The sequence below is a fragment of the Cupressus sempervirens genome, chromosome 11, assembly GCF_028749045.1.
Source record: "Cupressus sempervirens isolate cs-2001-9-10 chromosome 11, ASM2874904v1, whole genome shotgun sequence".
In the NCBI taxonomy this organism is placed as follows: Eukaryota; Viridiplantae; Streptophyta; class Pinopsida; order Cupressales; family Cupressaceae; genus Cupressus; species Cupressus sempervirens.
In genome coordinates this window covers 221,158,504-221,177,169 of record NC_143128.1, presented here as the reverse complement: position 1 = coordinate 221,177,169, position 18,666 = coordinate 221,158,504, and the positions used below count along the sequence as shown (strand labels likewise).

Here is an 18,666-nt window from a genome sequence, read left to right as displayed (position 1 = left end):
ATAGAGTATTAAATGAAAACTACTTCAGCTACAAAGGAAATTGTGGAGATATTAGACAGTCGTATTGGCACAAGCACAACAAATATAACATATGAATAATATTTTGTCAAATGGAAAAGATGACATGTTGAAGATTCATCATGGTTAACAAGGGAGTAGGTTAATCATATTGATTTTCCTCTAGACACCTGAGACGTGACAGGGTCACTCCTCAAATTATCCTAGATGTTTGATGCATGAGCATCCTAGGTGTAAGGCCAATCTTACATCATCAAAAATATTTCTATTTCTATCTTTTCCATAAAGATTGTTTCAATGCAAAGTTGTTATTTGTGAAAGCCTACTGTGTTTACTAAGTTGGTCATATGATCTTAGAATGTTGTAATTTCACAGGTGGAGGTTCATCTTAGATATATTAGTCTACTAGATGAGATTCATTGCCTAACATATGTATTGGATAAGTTATTGCAGATTTTTGAGATGCATTTTTTGTATAAACACTTCAAGCTCAGTTTCAAAGGTCTAAATGACTCCAAAGTGAGCTCAAACCTCAATCGATCGACACTTGTGTGATCAACCATTGTAGAACAAAACTTTTTAGTTTTGAAAAAGGGATTATAATAGCCAATCATGTCAACAGCTTGTAAGTTATGGTCTCTAGAAGTTGGGCTACCCGAATATGTAATTTGTAAATTGTCTTGAGCTAATTCTATGTAATAAAGTGTAATAAAATAGTATAATTTTAGGTTGGCCACCTTGAAGAGTTAGGGCTAAGTGTCTATAACCTTCCTGGGCAGTGGAAAATGCCTATATAAAGAAGGCCCATAAGTTTTCTTGGACAGTTTTGGGTGGTATTTGCAACTCTATCTTGAAGAATATTGTAATAAAAGAGCCCATGTGGCTTTGAATATTGTATTTATGAAAATATGTAATTCCATACTTAGGAGATAATAAGAAGCCCATTTTCTATTCTTGTGAAAATTCTATTGTTTCTTTATTTTTTATGTGTGTTTGTGGTGTTAAGGGGAGCACCCTTTATCAATTAAACACAATTGGAGAACACACAATATGATAAACTTAAGAGATAGTCTAATAGAGTCTTCTTCCCACTAAGAAAAATTATAAACTGAAGTTCATTTCTTCCATTGTATAATTTTAACTTAATTAATATAAATTAAATAAATTTAAATATAGTAAATATCATTTATAATAAAATATTAAAATAAATTATTTTGATTTCTCTATTTTAGTTAAGAATAACTTTATATTTTCATGGAGCTCTTTACCCATGACTTTTTGAAATGTCTAGAGAAAAATGATAAATGAGAATAGAAAAAGTGTCCAAGTAGTTTGTGGAAAAAATGACATGCAAAATGGTTGAACAACAACTACGAGTCAAATATGAGAACTTGTCCTAAATCATGACCAATATAAGAGACTAGAATTAATCAACAATACAAACATGATATGTGACAAAAATTATTTCCCTCCTCTTGACATGTACCTTTTTTTATTGTAAAATTTATGCATATTTATGTAATCATCAGCTCCAAAAATAACTTTGAAATAAGTTAAACAATGACTTTAGTCAAACTATGCTAAACAGCTTCAAGATAACTTTATTTATAACCTTAATATATTATTCCTTTGAACTTTCTCGTGGACGAGTCCAAAAATTTATACGCGAGAGTTTCAAAAAGAAACAAACTTCAGACAAAAAAATTGATGCAATTAAGAAAGAATGGACAGACGAACAAAATGCGTGGGAACAACTATGAGCAGGCATCAACGGTTCAGAAACTTTAAAAACACACCATTTCGTTGTCTTTTGCTTATTCGAAGAATTCAAAAACCAGAAAAAGATAAAGAAACCCCTTGATTTTACACCCAATTATCCGTGCCAACTTGAATTGACTTGACATTTCTTCAATGCCAAAAGAATCAATCCAAGAAATGTCGAAAGAAACCATTAAAATACAACAGAAATCATAAAAGGGCACCTGGAGAAGCTACATTTGCGCTTCGGTGCATGTTTTACGATGAAATTTTTCTTCACATTAATTATTTATTGAATAAACTTTACAATTTTAAATTAATTTGAGAGGTAGTTGAACGCTATTGGAATATGCTTAGGTAAACTTGCACTTATGTATTGGAAATAAAGATCTCGATCGGATAGGTTTATTATCTTCCTTTCCAAAATCCAAATATCAATGTTTATGAAAAATATTTCTTGAAATAAAAGAAATTCATCCAATAATTTGTCATCTGCCTCTATCCCGAATATTCAAATAAAAGCTGTGGACTGTGAACATTTAATGCAGAGTTTTTTAGGGAGCCTATTGAATCCATTATCTGTCTTGGTCCAGTTTTTTGCCGGCCATAAGAAATAAGAAGCTAAAACTTTCTATTAGCAGACCAATTGATAATATTGGATCCATACTACAGATATCATTGTCTTCCCCAATTGGGTGCTATTTGAATCGGGCTGCAAATATTTAGCAATTGATTGAACATTTCGCAGGATTAATTGAAGAAGTCCAGCTCGGGGTAATGGGTTTTTTCAGTGCTATTTTGAGTCTTATTGGATTTGGATTTGGCATTCCAACTGGGTTGTTCATTGGATATTTCATGTTCATATATTTTCAAGCAAATGATGTGAAGGTGAGTGCCCGATTGACTGTTTTTCGAATGTATTCATTTTAGATATTTATACAAATTTCCATGGATGTCGTGTTGATTTGGGTATTCATAAGCACTGCTTATTATCCATTTATAGCTCAAGATGGATGTAGTGTTGATTTTGGTATATGTAATGATTGTTTCTTATTCACTGATATCTAGAGTTCTGGCACAGTCAATTGCCCTGTTTATTTTGGCTGTCTGAATCTTCAGTTTGTGTGTACAAGCTCTGTTCATTTCTCGTGTTTGAATTTTTAGTTAAGTGTAATTGTAAGGCGGCGAGATTATTGTGTATATGCATGGGTACATGAATATGTGCATCGATTTTGGTTTTTAAAAGAATTACTCCTTATATATACAAGTCATCTGCACTATTAATTTGAGTGTTTGAATTTTCAGCATGTATGTCTATGTTTTGATTTTCAGGTTTTATGTGTGTGCAAGCGGGTCCAATTATTGTGTGTATATGTACGTGGATGTATCCATAGACTGGGGGTTTTCGTAAGGATTTTTCCCTGTATCATGTGATGTTCTGGCAGTCGGGTGGCTTGTTTGTTTAGATATTTAAATTCTTAGACTTCATGAAGTTATTTTCGCTCTACTGATTTGATTAATTGATTGGTTATTGATATATGCATGTGTGTGGGAACTATTGCTGGTAGGCATCGATGCATGGCTATATGCATCCAGCTGGATTTCTGTAGGATTGTCCCTCATCTACGGATATTTGTAGTTGTCTAAAATGCAACTGGCCCTGTAATTTGGGTATTGGAATTCTTTGTGTGTGGATGTTGGGTGATTATTGTAATTTGTGTGTATCCATCAATAACATCGATTTGGTTTAAGGATTATGTCTCATCCTCTAATATCATAGTTCTGAAAAAATGGATTCTTAATATGGGTATTGACATTCTAGTTTCAATGTATTTATTCCTATTGCATTTATTTTATTGGCAATTGTAACATACCGGTTGCTGATATATGTATCAATGGGATGATTTTTATCTCAATAGGTTGATAATAGGTTGATTGCGTTGATTTCAGTTCCATTAGGATTGTCTTTATCCCTTGATATTTGATGTTGTGGTAGACCATGCAATCTATTGTTTGATAAGTAGGAGATATTTTCCACAGTAAGTCAAATTTGTGATTTTGCTATCAGGATTTAACTGTGTAGTTTTTGAGTCAAACTCATTGACCCATGTTTCATGAGTAGTGATTCACATGAATCCATCTCTCATGAGAATAAATGGAACACTTAGCACTCATTGGATCTAGGTGATGCTCATAGAGGTGAAGCACTGGGACTTCCGGGAGGTCACCTATCCCAGTACTACTCCAACTTGAGCGCTCTTAACTGCAGAGGTTCCTCAGTGAGTTTGACTCAAAAACTATACAGTTAAATCCTGATAACAATATCACAATCTATTGTTTGTTAACTTCGGTCTTTAAATTCTTAATGTGCACATAAATCCATATAAAGATGTGTGCATTATGCATGCATCAATAAGGATTGTGTCTCTTCTGTTGATATCAAAATTATAGCCAAGAGAATTTATAAATTTATAATTTGGTACTTGTATTCTGGTCTTGGTGTACTTATCTTATTGGACATTTTAGCTTTTCTGTTGCTGATATATAGACGTGTGGCGGTTATTTTATTTGAAGGTTGATGACTAGGAGCATGTTTTGATTTTGGGTTTCCTTTGGGATTGTCCTCATCCCTTGATTTTTGATGTTATGCCAAAACTGATAGGCTTGTCAATTTGGGAAATGTTATCCTTGATGTGCTTCTATATACATAGAAATATGTATGCATGCATCAATACATAGATAGATCATGAATTTAGGTTTCTGTACGAATCCTTCCTCATTCCCAAATATTTCAATTCCTGGCAACATCAAGTGGCTCTCAGTTTGGCTATTAGCATTTTTAGTTGTGGTTTACTTGTTACAGCTATGTTGGTCGTTATCAGTATGTGTACGTACATGATGATTTTTTTTTTTGAGTCAATACATGGACATGCACATAATTTTGGGTTCCTTTAAGGATTGTACCTCATCCCCCGATATTTGTTCTAGCAAAGACAACTGGCTTGTTGATTTGACAATTTTCTCTCTTAGTCCCAACAAACCTTGCTGTTGTAAAAATTTGATTGAGTTGACTATTAGATTGACATGTTTTTTTATTAATCTCCGTATATATACAATAATGAGTTATATGTGGTGTGGCTATTTCACACATGTATGAATTCTTTGACATGTATTGATTTCCCATCCATAAAGACAGTTTATCATACAGTGAGAAGTAGAACCAAAATTCTGCCATAATCAACTGAATTTATAATTTGTGATTACCAAATACTCTTTGCAGTTAGACCTTGGTCTTAGATATTGGGACAAATGGGCATCCCTTCCATCAAATCACCATGGACTTCCACCCAACCTTGCCTATTGAGGTATACCACACACAGCAAATTGGATGTGACATTTTACCCCATTTGAACACTTTATCATGTTTCTTCCATTGGGATATGCCACATGCAACAAGTTGGATGTGGTGTCTTGCCCGGTTTCAACATTTAGTCAATTATTTTGGAAGTTTTATCCTGGGGCTCTTCCTTGAATATCCAATAATTCTGCGTACAATTTGACGCTATTTATGTTCTTCTTGCTGTTTTATTGATTTGATGGTAATTAATTGGCATCCTTGTATATTCACAAGTTTTGAGTTTATGACTGATTTTTTAAATTAGTTTGTTTATCATTGAGAAAGACATTCTTAGTATTTGATTCTTGATTAGTTTGTTTATCATTGAGAAAGACATTCTTAGTATTTGATTCTTGATTAGTTTGTTGGTAAGTGCTATTGTGTTTTTATGCCAATGCAATGGTCTAAGCTGAAATTCACTGTGAATGCCTCATGGATATGGCTTCCAAGATTCAGGGTTTTTCCCGCGGCATCTCATGTTTGCCATGTTGTTATAACTAAATTTCTCTCTGGTCATTCAGTAATCAGTTTAGATGCTACACACTCATTTTATCTTGTCAAATTATCATCCACCTTGCAAGTTCTTTTAAATACGAGGTGTATCAGTTCCCTGTGCTGTGCTCATGATCCATGATGACCTAATTATTGTTAGCTTTTCTTGATAAATCATAGAAGTCTAACAAATGGTATTAAAAAATATTGTAAAACTTTTAAATTATAATATGAAAATCCAAACATCAAGCCCAATGATGTCCAGATATTAGTCTGAGGGGTGGAATAGAGCAGAGTTCAACTTACAAGTTTGACCGTATTCACAGGAAAATAATGAACTAAATTGTGTCAATGTAGTTTCTGGATTTGATTGTGTAAGTTTTTTTTACATCAATATTTCAGATCACCCACTGTGATCCATCAGCAGGATGAAAGAATGAAAGCAGAGGAGAAATTGATGATGGATCACAGTGTGTGATCCATAAGGTTGATGTAAAAAACTAACACAAGCAAATCCAGAAACTACATCGACAGATCTTATGGATTGTAGAAATCTACTAGCTCTTATGAACTAAACTATTAAGCCTTAATTAAGCCAGATCTCAATGTGGCAGAAGCCTATCGTATGTGTTGATCTTTTACTCAGCACTAAATGTAACCATTCCTGAACTATTGATTGGTTCACTTACGAAGTATTTGCACTTTTGATTAATGTGATCTTTGTTCTCCATTCACTGGCCTAATTTAAATTTAGTTGCCCTCTTTGCACACAAGAGTATGGGAGAGTTAGTGTATGGAATCTGTTCTTGAAAGAGCTCTAGAGCTTGCCGTTTCCCTGCAGGTCTTTTTATTGGAAAAATGTAACACTATGCTGCAAATGTCAGCACTCTGTCTCCTATCTGCTAGATCCCTAGATGAAGGTTACTTGGGAAAGATTATCTCACCAATGTCAGAGTTGCAAGCACTTGGGCCTTGGTGCATGTTCAGTGCAAAATCCTATGTTTTGAAGAAAAAGGCAAACTATTTGGACAGGAAAGTCTGTTAAGCACCACAGGGGAAGTGAGACTCATTACCTTCAAAACAATAAGCTGAATAAAAATAGAAAAGCTAGATGTCATATATCGTAAGTCATGTATAATGTTTCGGACATTGATCACCTCCAGAGCCCTAATTTGTAAATATTAAAGAGCGAATGAAATGAAATGACATTTGCAAAACTGTATCCCAAATTAGTGAGGCTGCTTGTATATTTGCAGTGATGTTTTCCCAGTGGGATTTGTAATGGGCACACACTATTAGGTATTACCCGCTGAAATAGCATTGTGGATGGTATTTCTAAATAAAAGTTGGGTAAGCAAGGCCGCAGCAGGGGAGTTGTGCCCTGCACAGTATGGTCTGGCTGGTGTGATGAACTGTCTGTCTGCATTTCAAAACTCTTGTTATTTTCTTTGGAGATTATGAGCAGAGGAGAATTTAATTCGTATGTATCATGAACAATATTCATGTGATCACCAATTGTTGGAGACTTCTATTTATTCTGGAATATTGCAACAACCCAATGTTGTGTATGAACCTCACACAAAAAGGAGTAATCATCGAGCTGTGAGGAATGAGCTAGCAAGTGGTTTTGTTTGGTGAAAGAGGTGTGTTCTTTATATCATGAAGAAACAGTGGGCAGGGTAGGCTGCATATTGTTGATGTGAATTTTATTCCAAACAATCATCTCTTAAATAAGGTCACTTCTTATGCTATTCTTGCAAAGTAAGATCAATAAATGTCTTCAAGGTTCCTTCAATTGTGGATTTTCAGTCAGTTTAATTATCTCATATGTTGGTTATCACAAATGGACTTACGCTACTTATTCAATGGATATCAATTTACTTCTATAGATTTGGCTTCACGATGTGCAATGAAAATATAGTTTTATTATATTTAACCTAAGTTGCCGGTTCGGATTCTAGTACGGATGCAGGTTCGAGATTCGGGTTCGGAATTCGTCCAAATATTTTTTGGGTTGGGTTCGGATTCATTTTGGGTTTTTCCATACCAAAATATATCTTTTAAAAAATATATGTGTGTGTATATGCAACAACAAATAAGTCCATACACCACTCTGCTAATAGTAAAGGAACATAGTAAAATACACCACCATATTCAATATAATAGGATATTAATTGCATCATTTAGCCATACATACAACATCACACACTTGCTTGGTCTCATGCATGGGACATATTGCCATATCAAAGGACAGTTTGAGAATGAAACGAATCATCAAAAGATAAATGCAGTTATCTGAATTTTTTTAATATTGGTTAGAGGATTTCTAACCAAGCTAGATCAAAAATTGAGATTCAGATTTGAAACCCTGGATTCAAAGAATATATCTTAGCTTTTTTAAAGAAATTCCTCTAATTGTCAATTTGGACTTCACCAATTGTCAATTTGTATTTCCTCTATAAACAAGTTTTCATTTTCACTAAAATGCATAAATGACATATAAACCATATTTTTTGGCATTTTAGTGGTCACTTTTAGGGTTGTGAGGATCGAAAAAACCAAATCAGCCAAAAAAACACTTTAAAAAGGTAAACACAATTTGTTTTGAGACCAAATTTCAGCTCGGGTTTGGGCCAGCAAATTCTTCAAAATTTGCTCTGAATTCTGCCCAGATTCCCCTCACAGAATTTGCAGTGAATCTGTGGCTCTCTAGGAGAAATTAGGGAGAATTTGACAAGGACCAGACTTTGGACAGAATTGAACCAGACTTTGAGGGTTGCTGGAGAGAATCTGGTAACTTAGTGTTTAACTTTGAACTCTCAACTTGAATTTAATCTTAATCTCTTCGACTTGTTCTAATTATGAATGCAAGGAAGTATGGATGAACATGGACTCTACTATATGCAATCCTGTCAGTGACTCCACCCACTTATTGCAAGCTTCTGAGGTATACTCAAAATATTTTCAAATCAATAACTCTTCTTGAATCCCATCAACGGATGCAAACTAAAGACTAGATACCAGTTGAAGTTAAGTATTTTCACTAGCTAACCATGCATGACACACTTACAATCAGTAAGAGGCTAGTGACCTAGTTTTGTTCGAGTCCAACAAGTAAACGTCCACAATTTCTTTCATCCAACTAAACTACTTCTAAACAACATGAAATGAAATCTACTCCAAGTAAGGAATTGAAGAAACCATGCAACACTTCAAAGCAACATTAAGCAATCCACCATGAAGACCAACGATGAATCATCAATCACTTTAATAGAATTATGGAAACAATTTCATCAAGTCTCTCGCTTAGCTAACCTACCTCTACCTCTAGCTCTCTAATCTAATGTTTCTAATTTCCTCTAATGAGTTACAAACGAGGAGGCCTTGATCTTTTATAGTTGTTTAATTACAATGAAGGGCCAAGATCAATTCAAGATCAAGGGCCAAGATTCATCCCTACAAACCCTAATTAGGGTTTCTATATTGTCAACCAATTACAAGAGGAAACCACTCTGTGGGAAAATAAGAAAATTACAATGCTTTTGATAGCCAATGAGAAAATTGTACACTTGGCATGATATGATTGAAACATGTGTAACTAAAATTTCCTAATTGGTAGAAGACAACTAGGTGCCATCTCATCATCCTCGTCTTGTAGATTTGATCAACCTCTTGAAGATGGGAAAATATCTCTTGATAGTCAACATTGTCAAACCCTAAATAGTGATGTCATATTCCCAAATTGCTTCATCTTCTCATTTTTTTTTCATCTTTCACTCTTGGAAATATTCTCATTTCTATGACTTGGATTACTTGCATCATCATGAGCTTGATCTTCATCTTGACTTGGATCTTTCTCCCCATTTGGAGTCCTCAGGCTTGAACTATCTCTTCATAGCATCTACTTACTGTCTCCTTGTCCTCCAAGCTTTCCTTGCATCTCCTTGAATGGTTTACCTTGCAAGAAACAAGAGAAGAGATGCATTAAGCTTCACAAAACTTATAAGTATAACAAAATGAAGAAATCTAAAAGCTTTCATGATAATTGCGTCAACATCAAAATGAGATGGATTTTCCTTAACCTCAAGATCAAACCTCTCTTTCTCTTGCGAATCTTAGAATTAAATTATGCTGAAATCCCTATAAAAAACAACTTTTCCCATCCATTACATGCCTAGATTTCGTTTCTCCCTCACCATATTTATCTCTGATTTTGTAGAAAACCTGCCTTGTATATCCAAGATTGATACCCACAAGGCAATTAGCTACCTTCTCAAAGTGTTTTATTCATCCTTCAAGTTGATTTTCAGCCTTAGGAAGATATTTCATTGCCTCAAGGAAGGAAATCACTGCTGTATCTGAGGTAAATCTACCTTTTCTTGATGTTGAAAATGAACTCTCATCTCTTTCTTATATAGGCGATTGAAGGTAGAAAAGGTGCCATTCCTTATGCTGGCCGACGTGATTATTATGAGGCAATAAAATCATTTTGTTTAATTTGTTTATTATCCACTAAGGCCAACTTTAACAAGGAAGCATAATGATTTTAAAAATATTTAATCTTTGTCTCAACAAAATTGCAGTTTATTCATGCTTTTGCTAGTCCATCTCATGGGGCGAAATATGCTATTGGAGAGGAGTTTATCCTTTCAAGAAATTTCTTCACTTAACTTGGCTTCAATCCTCCAATACATCATCGTCCCTTCTTTATGGCATGTTTGGTTTGTGGTTTAATGCATTTCATGAATCCTAGATATAGGTAGAGTCAAGGGTTACAAGAGGATTTTGATTCCATTCTCATCAAAATTGCATCTCCTCACCTCGATTATGCTTGCAAGAGACCTCTCCAAACCTCATCGCCATCATCATATAGTTCAAATCTTCACCCTCTAGTTTTGGTGAGCCACCAACATACTTCCACATATCCTATATCAAAGTGCAGAAATCACCCTTGTGAGAGTAGAATCTTCTTGTAGTGGCAAAGTTTGCCACCCTTTGAGAATCTTTGATACATCGCGGCTCCTCAATCCCCATTTCTCCCAAACTTAGTCCAATTTAGTCCTATCTTCTCCCTTTGGATCAAATTGTCATTAAGTTAGTCTTTGTCCAAATCAAGATCTCCAATTTTGATCTTTCTCCCCTCCAACATGAGGGAAATTTTTTTGGTCTAGATAGGAATTTAGGATTCCTTAAGGCATGCGGAATTCCCCAATCCTTGAGAAATCTTCCTCATCAAATTTTACTTTGTTGTTCCATCTCCAAATTACTTGAAACCTCATTCATCTATGTTCATTCTCCTTCCCTTTTCCATATAAATGGCTATTGATATTTGGGATTCTAAATGTAGGTAAAAATCTTAGGAGGTTGAGGATTATAATCCTTGGAGGGTGGCAAAATCTGCCACCCTTCACAGAATTCTCCATGATCATTTTTAAGTTAACTTCAGTCTTTATCCTCTTACAAGCTCTTCAACTTTATGAATTTGTAATTTCCCCTCTTCAGTTAGTCCGATGTCTGTGAGATTAGTCCATCACTATGACCCTTGTAGGGTAGTTGTTTGGATAGAGAGCACATTGATTCACCATTACCTCCTATTTTGGGACATCTCTTGAGTGTAGAGTAGTTACGAGCTAGGTGTAGGCACATCAACTTTTTTTTTGGTTTAGTTTGAGGGACTTAATATTTATAGTAAGTCAATTATCCTGGAAATTACTATATTTGGTAGTGGCTACTAGAGGTAATCATGCTATAGTGCAAAGTGGCATCAGTTGCAGTTTCCTTCTACCTACGTTTGGAGTGTTTCTTAGGACTTACAAGTTACGATAATTCAATGAGGAGGGTTACTCCATTTAGTAGGGCATTTGATAACCAATCATAACCCCAATACGATGGCAGTCTATTGTTTGACTTAGGAATTATAAAAAAAAGGAGTATAATTAATGATATTAAATATTATAATAAATTTATTTAATAAAGTCACTTTAATGATTTAAAATGACAATGGGGTCATGATCCATCAATTAGTTCTTCAATTGCCTTAATTTTATTATAAATGGTGTAGTAGAGAATAAAGTAATATTGTATTTAGTGCTTGTTAAAACTTGAGTGGGTTGGGTAGTTAGGAGGTGAGGTAATGTGTCGGTTGGTTTTCCCTTTTATAAGCACATGGAATATTGTCAATAGACTCGGGATGTTTTGGTATGCATAGAGTAAATCATTTCTTTGCCAATTTGGTATTGTGTTATTAGTACATTCTATGTTTTTCTCTGTATACACATCTTCATTATTCTGTGAACTTGAGTAGTATTTCCATTCTACATTTTTGGTGCCGTTTCCTAAGTCCAAACTTGGAGTTCATTGGCAAGACAAGATGGAGTAATGGGAAGACCCTTCCTACAATGTATACAAGTAACAAATAGTGACAGAGAAGAGGAGGAAATAACTAGGGAAGATCAGATGACATGCGATCTAGTGATGGCTTGGGAAGTTGTGGTTGATCAGTACGTACAAAGGGAAGCCCGTGAGAGAACAGTTCCTGAAGGTACAATACGTGACGAACTTTCGGTGCCACCAGTGGTGTACTATTTACTGGGATAGATTCCTTGCCTGTTGGCACGTAACTTGTTATGTGTTGAGGAAGAAAGAGTCAAGACAGAAAGGGAATAGAGGAGGCAACAAGTACTCCAACAGTTTGTTGAAAGGAGGACAAGGGAATGCAACTTGGCGGACGAAGGGAAATAGACACTAAACCAATTTATGCCCCTAATTCTAAACAAATATCCTAGGTGGGTAACGGAGGAAGAAACTAAGGAGGAAGTCGCCTTGAGGACACTATGTCTCCAACAATAGGAGGAGAGACGTCGTAACTTAAGGGGAGGATAGAGGGATCCCACTAGAATCTAAGAAGGGTTGATTGAGCATACAATCGAAGGAATAGCCAATTTGGCTATCTTGGAGACACCAGGAAGGAAGTTAGGGTATAGAAACCCAGAGACCCCTGCATGGAGAGAACTTCGACAAGAGAAAAACCCTAGAGAAGAAGATACTTGCGGGTCGAGTAATCAAGAATCAAGTTTGTCGAGAGGAAACTTCCAATTAGGAGAAAGTGCTCCATCAGGAGTGAGCATTCCATCTGGAGGAAGGGCACCATCGAGAAGGAGTATTCCATCAAGAGGAAGTCTTCCTTCAGGAGGAAGTATTTCATTAGGAGGGAGTGTCCCTATGAAAAGAAGCATGCTTGGAAGCAAATCGCTAGGAAGCAAACTAGTAGGAGGGGGTATTCCACTAGGAGAAGAAAAGGCCAACATAATGGCAATCATAGTTTAAAAACTCGGTATCGGCAATATCTCAGCCGACCCAAAATTTTTGAAAAGCTCGGAATCGGCAACAACTCGGTGAAAAATTTGGCAATAAATTGGCACTTTTATCAAACATTTGAAAATATAAAATTTCTTAAAATATTCTTAAAACTGCATATATACACCAAATTTGTAGAATACATAATAATTTGAAAATTGAGATATCCACAATATATCATTCAAAGTTTTTAGTTAAACAGTAATTCATAGCAAGAGGAACTTAGTAGATTAACATAATGCTAGAATCGTATACCAAAATATAAGTACAACATTTGAATATAAATAAGTTCGATACATAGAAGTCAAACTCTATGAAACTACTACTTCTGAATACGTATTAAGTTCAAGTTTCAATATCGATGAAAACTGAAAGTAGCAATCATAAATTGCATCTACGAGTAAAACTCAAAAGAGATCGTTGTTGCTGGGTAGGTGCTGTTGAAGTAGTTGTTGTGGCAACATCCTTAGCAGCTTCCCTAATAGGTGCCTCATGCTCGACAGAAGCCTTTGATGGATGACCAAGCTATGTTCCTCCTCACGTGCAGCAATATCTGCATCCCACTCATTTGCTTCTCTCTCAAACTCAGCTAGCTGCTCATCTATCAATAAAGGTTTACTAGCATCTGCATCCACGCCACCAGGAGGAGCAATCCAATCAGCTGAATATGGATCAATGTCATCCAAGTCCAGTGCTTCATATAAAGCTTGCTCTTTCACTTTCTTCTCGTGCAAGAGAAGGTTGTACTTCACATAAACCAAGTCATTCAAGCGCTTTTGAGTCAAACTATTGCGTTTCTTTGTGTATGTTTTGAAAAGTACTCCAAATTCTCTTACAATTAGAAGCATTACAAGGCTGCGATAAAATTCAAATGGCAAGATGTTAAAGATTAGGTGTTGTGGCACCATAATCTTCCCGCCATAGATGTGTAAAGATAAAAATATCCATTATGATGTGGTAAACTTCCAATGAACTTCATGAGCGAAATAAATGGTTTTATAAAACTAAACACGTGTTTTTTTTACCTAGCTGCAAGGTGTATCTCCTACGTTTGCAATCAGGAGAAGAAAACAATGGCCCCTCTTCCCTCTTGTAGCTCTGCAACTCATCAAGTATGAGGTCTGAGAGGTCCATATCAACAACCAATCTTTGAATACATGTGTCCAAGCCAATTTGAACCTTTGCATCTGCTTTAAAAGTGTTGGAGAAATAGTACTTGGGGTTCAAGAAGTAGGCAACTACATGAATGTGTTGGTGGAGTTGTCGGTTCCACCTACGATTAATGATGTTCCATATGGGTCTATATTTGGTCTCATTTGACCTATACAAGTGCTGAATGGTCTCTTTTGCCCTATCCATGGCCTCATATAGAAACCCCATGGGGTTTTTATCCCATCCAAAATTCGTAGAACCTTCACCAATGGTTCTGATACCTAGACATAATAAAACATACAAAAATCAGCCAAGGAAAATATTTCAAAATTAAACACCGAATCACCAATGAATACTTAAAAACTTACTTTGAGGGTCTCTTCCATCAACTTTTCAAAGCTAGCATCAAATACAATCCTCACAGTCTTCTCTACTTCAGGCTTTTTGGCATAAGGACTCTATAACCATTTCTTATCAAGAAACATGCGCCTAAGGTCTAGCAATGTTTCAGATTTGCTTTGCAAGTTAGAAAATTAGTAGCAAAGTGTGTAACCCCTTCCCATACAAGATCCTTACCACTAGTGTGCTCTCTCATAAGACTCAAGACCCATGTATGATTGTAGATGTACTTAGCAATATTCCTTCCATCTTCAACCACCTTCTCCACCCAACTCAGTTTCCCTAGATCCTCGAGAAGCAAGTCAAGACAACGGGTAGCACAAGGGCTCCAAAATAATATGGGATGTCTCTCCATGAGAAGTCTACTGGTAGCCACATATGTAGCTGCATTATCAGTCACAATTTGGATGACATTAGCCACTCCCACTTCTATTACCACCTCATCCACCATGTTACACAAATTTTCTACATTTTTTACTTGATCAGAGGCATCAACTAATTTTAGAAATACCAACTGCCCCCCTGAAGCAACTATAAAGTTAATGAGCATCCTATTCCTTCCATCTGTCCATCTATCATATATGATAGTGCAACCTTTCTATTCCCAAAATTTTCTTTGCTCTTCTACAAGTTGATGAATATTTCTTACCTCGTCATGTAACAATGGCCCACTCACCTCATAGGGAGTTGGGAGCTTGAACCCCTTACCAGAAAAAGAAATGGAAGTTACCACTTGATCCCAATATGGACTACATAAAGCATTGAGGGGAATATCATTGCGGATCCAAAATCTTGCAATTGCCACCTTTGTCTTCCTATGCATCTCTTTGTTCCATGCAATGCCTAGCAAGCCGGGTTGAGCACCTGGAGTGTTACGTGGAAACCAAAAGTCTACTAGAGACCCACTCGTACTTCCCGATCCTCGTATCTGAGGCCCAATAGAAGAACCTTCTCCACTTGAACTAAAAGTCCCCATTGGGGCTTCCATGGCCTCAAATGTCCTCTTTTTTTCTACCTTACCTTGTGCATATTTTTGTAGGCTTGTCAAAGCCTCCCTTGTAACCTCTTCCAAACATACATCACACGGTGTAATATCATTGTATGGGATCTTCACAAGATGGTATTTTAATCGGCTTATCCCTGAAGCCATATGCTTATGGCAATCGATACATTCGACGTGTCCATTGATTACCCTTGGGATCCCATGTTTCCATAAAGGATCCTTAACTCTGCCACCACTAGTCATCTTTTTTCTATAGGTATGTCACTAACATTGCAAGAATAAGAATGAACAATCAAATATTAAATAAGTTTGATATCAAACATAGTTTGCAACAATTTTAAAGCAATATGAACATATAGGATTTAATGATTAAATAATTTTTTCAAATAGTATATTCATTAATTTAATGAGATTTAGTGTTGTATTACATAAATAATAATACAATATACCAAGTTTTAATTTCATGAACTTCATAAAATTTCATATTGTATTTACTATTTACTATTATTTATTTAAAACTTTAATAAAATAATAAAAAATACTAATAGTAATACAATATTACAATTAATATCAAAAAACGATTTACTGTTTACTCATATTTTTATCAAATTAATATTAGTATAATTTATAAATTATAACCACCAGTTTATATAAAATTAAAAATATAATCTCGTCATATTTGTGTGTAAAAGTAATTAATTATGTCCGGAAATATAGAAAATGAAAATAGAGTACAAAATAATATTATAGAGGTAGTAGAATACAAATATTTAATCTATATTTGTGTGTAATAATAATTATTTAGTTCATAATTATTTTAGAAAAATGAAATATGCACACACAAATTATTCAGTTTAGAAACTCATGCTTGATTATAAGAACATAGAATACAGTCTTCCAAGGCAAGTTCACACCCAGTAAATCTTCTTCGATCCATTGTGCCAAAGACCAATATGAATCCGCAAGAGGAAATGACCTAATTTGTGGCAGCTGCCGAGTAGAGTCGAGTCTTGACCATATACCTAAAACCTGTCTTTATGTGATGACGTGCACACTACATTCAAACCTAAATTTTTTTGTCATTTTGTGTTGACTTGCTGACCGATGATTTAAACTGCCACCTTTTTTGGTTACTCGCTATTTTAATCAAAAAAGAACGCCATGATTTATTGGAAATAACTTTGCCAAGTTTTTCGGTGTTTATATCTTTTTTCCTGTTGACTCGCGATAACTCTTGATTTTGGTATTTATTTTCCAGTATTTTAAACTATGATGGCAATAGACAAACAAATATTGCCTAGGTTTACGAGGGACAATTTGGAGGATCTTGCGCGCCACTATAAAACATGCATAACCATATGGCAAGTTAACAGAGAGAATAATGCAAAGGAGTGGCTAAAAAATTTCCCTACCACACTAAGTGGTATAGCCATTGACTAGTATATAGATTTGGAGGAAGGAAAGAAAAACACATGGAATAATATGTGCATAGCCTTTGAGGAAGAATTCAAACTTCTGAGGGATGATTATGAAATAGTGACGAAGATTTATAACACAAGGCAAGGAAAGAGTGAATTAGTTAAAGCCTACAACAGAAGGCTAAAAGAGCTGATAGGAAAACCTGACAACAAGCCTGTAGATGGACTAATGAAAAGGTGGTTCATTGAAGGCCTGACACCGTCCCTTAGGAAAAAGATGAAAATAGTCCCACTATCAACCATTGTGGATGCGTGTACTTGTGCAATGGACATAGAAAGTGAGAGCAAGACTTCCAAGGCAAGAAGGCATCAAAGCGTGAGTGAAAATTCAGAAGAAAGTGAAGAGGAATCCAAAACCATCCAAGCCTTGAGAAAAGACTTGAGGCAATTAATGGAGGTAATGGGGAGTAAGGAAGAGGAAAAAAAGGGAGGGAGCTATGGTGTACCGACTGTGAAAAAGGTCATACAAAAGGGGCATGTCCAAAGAAACCATTTTGTGAGATTTATTAGGGGTTGGGACACACAATCAAAGAATGCCCCTACAATCTAAAAACAAGGAACACTCAAGTATTCTTCACACAAGGAGAGCAATCTACACCACCCTCCACCCCTCCAAAGAACACAAATACAGAAGCCTCACCAAGGGAATATAGAAACAATAGAAGAGGGGGTAATAATAATAGCAATAACAACAACAATAATAGCACACCCTGGCGAGAAATCTAGTACGATTCAAAAGGAAGACCTATGATCTAGTGTAGGAGGTGTAATGAATGGGGACATTTTGCACGAGATTGTCAGAATGGAGGACATAATGGAGGAATGTTGTGTAAATGGTGTGGACCAGGAAATCATGAAGATGCGGATTGCCCCAAACAAAGGGGGGTGAATATGTTAGACATTGAAGAACCGGAAAGTGAAATCCTTGCCATCACAAGGATGCAGGCTAGGAAACTGGCCTACCCAGATGCTACTACAGAGAAGGAATGATTTCAGGAATCAAACAAAGACATTCAAGAAAACATGGGAGAGGAAGGGAAGGCAAGGCCAGATAAACTTACTATGGGCAAAGGTGTATTGAAGATTGTGAGGCAAGTTCTGGAGACCACCATCTTGGTGAAAATTGCTGATTTATTGGAAACATTACCTCAGCTGCAAGAAGCATCAACACAAGGGGCAGTTCTGGGAGGGATACCCTCTAAGGAAGAGAAGGAAGGAGAAGCATGAGTTTAGATAGAAAACAATACTCTATTCATTATAGGAATGGGGAGAACACCAACAGTAGTAGAAATGGAAATATTAAGGTACAAACTTTCAAATACTATTGTTGATGGAGGTTCTAGTGTAAATGTCTTATTTGAAGAAACGTGGAAGGCAATAGAGAAACCCATACTCTGGCCACCTCCATTTCAATTGGTGGGAGCGGACCAGCACGGAATCAAGCCAATAGGGACCTTGATGGGACTAAAGGTCATAATCGGTACACAACAATTTTTTCTTGATTTGTTGTTATTACTTTAGAGAAAAATGGGTATGATGCCTTGTTGGGAAGAGGATGGTTGGTCACAGCAAAAGCCACCCATAATTGGAAATGGAACACTCTATCCATTTTG

General features: G+C 35.8%; 1 protein-coding gene across 1 annotated transcript in view; it reads left to right on the top strand.

The window, feature by feature from the left end:
- The first annotated feature begins 2,206 nt into the window (after positions 1-2,206).
- The window catches only part of LOC149528960 (synaptotagmin-2-like), a 76,690-nt gene continuing 60,230 nt past the window's right edge, over positions 2,207-18,666 (top strand). Inside the window, exon 1 of the mRNA XM_089810594.1 lies at positions 2,207-2,664. Coding sequence (XP_089666720.1) covers positions 2,554-2,664 — 111 coding nt within the window. The 5' untranslated portion in view covers positions 2,207-2,553. The remainder of the gene's footprint in view (positions 2,665-18,666) is intronic.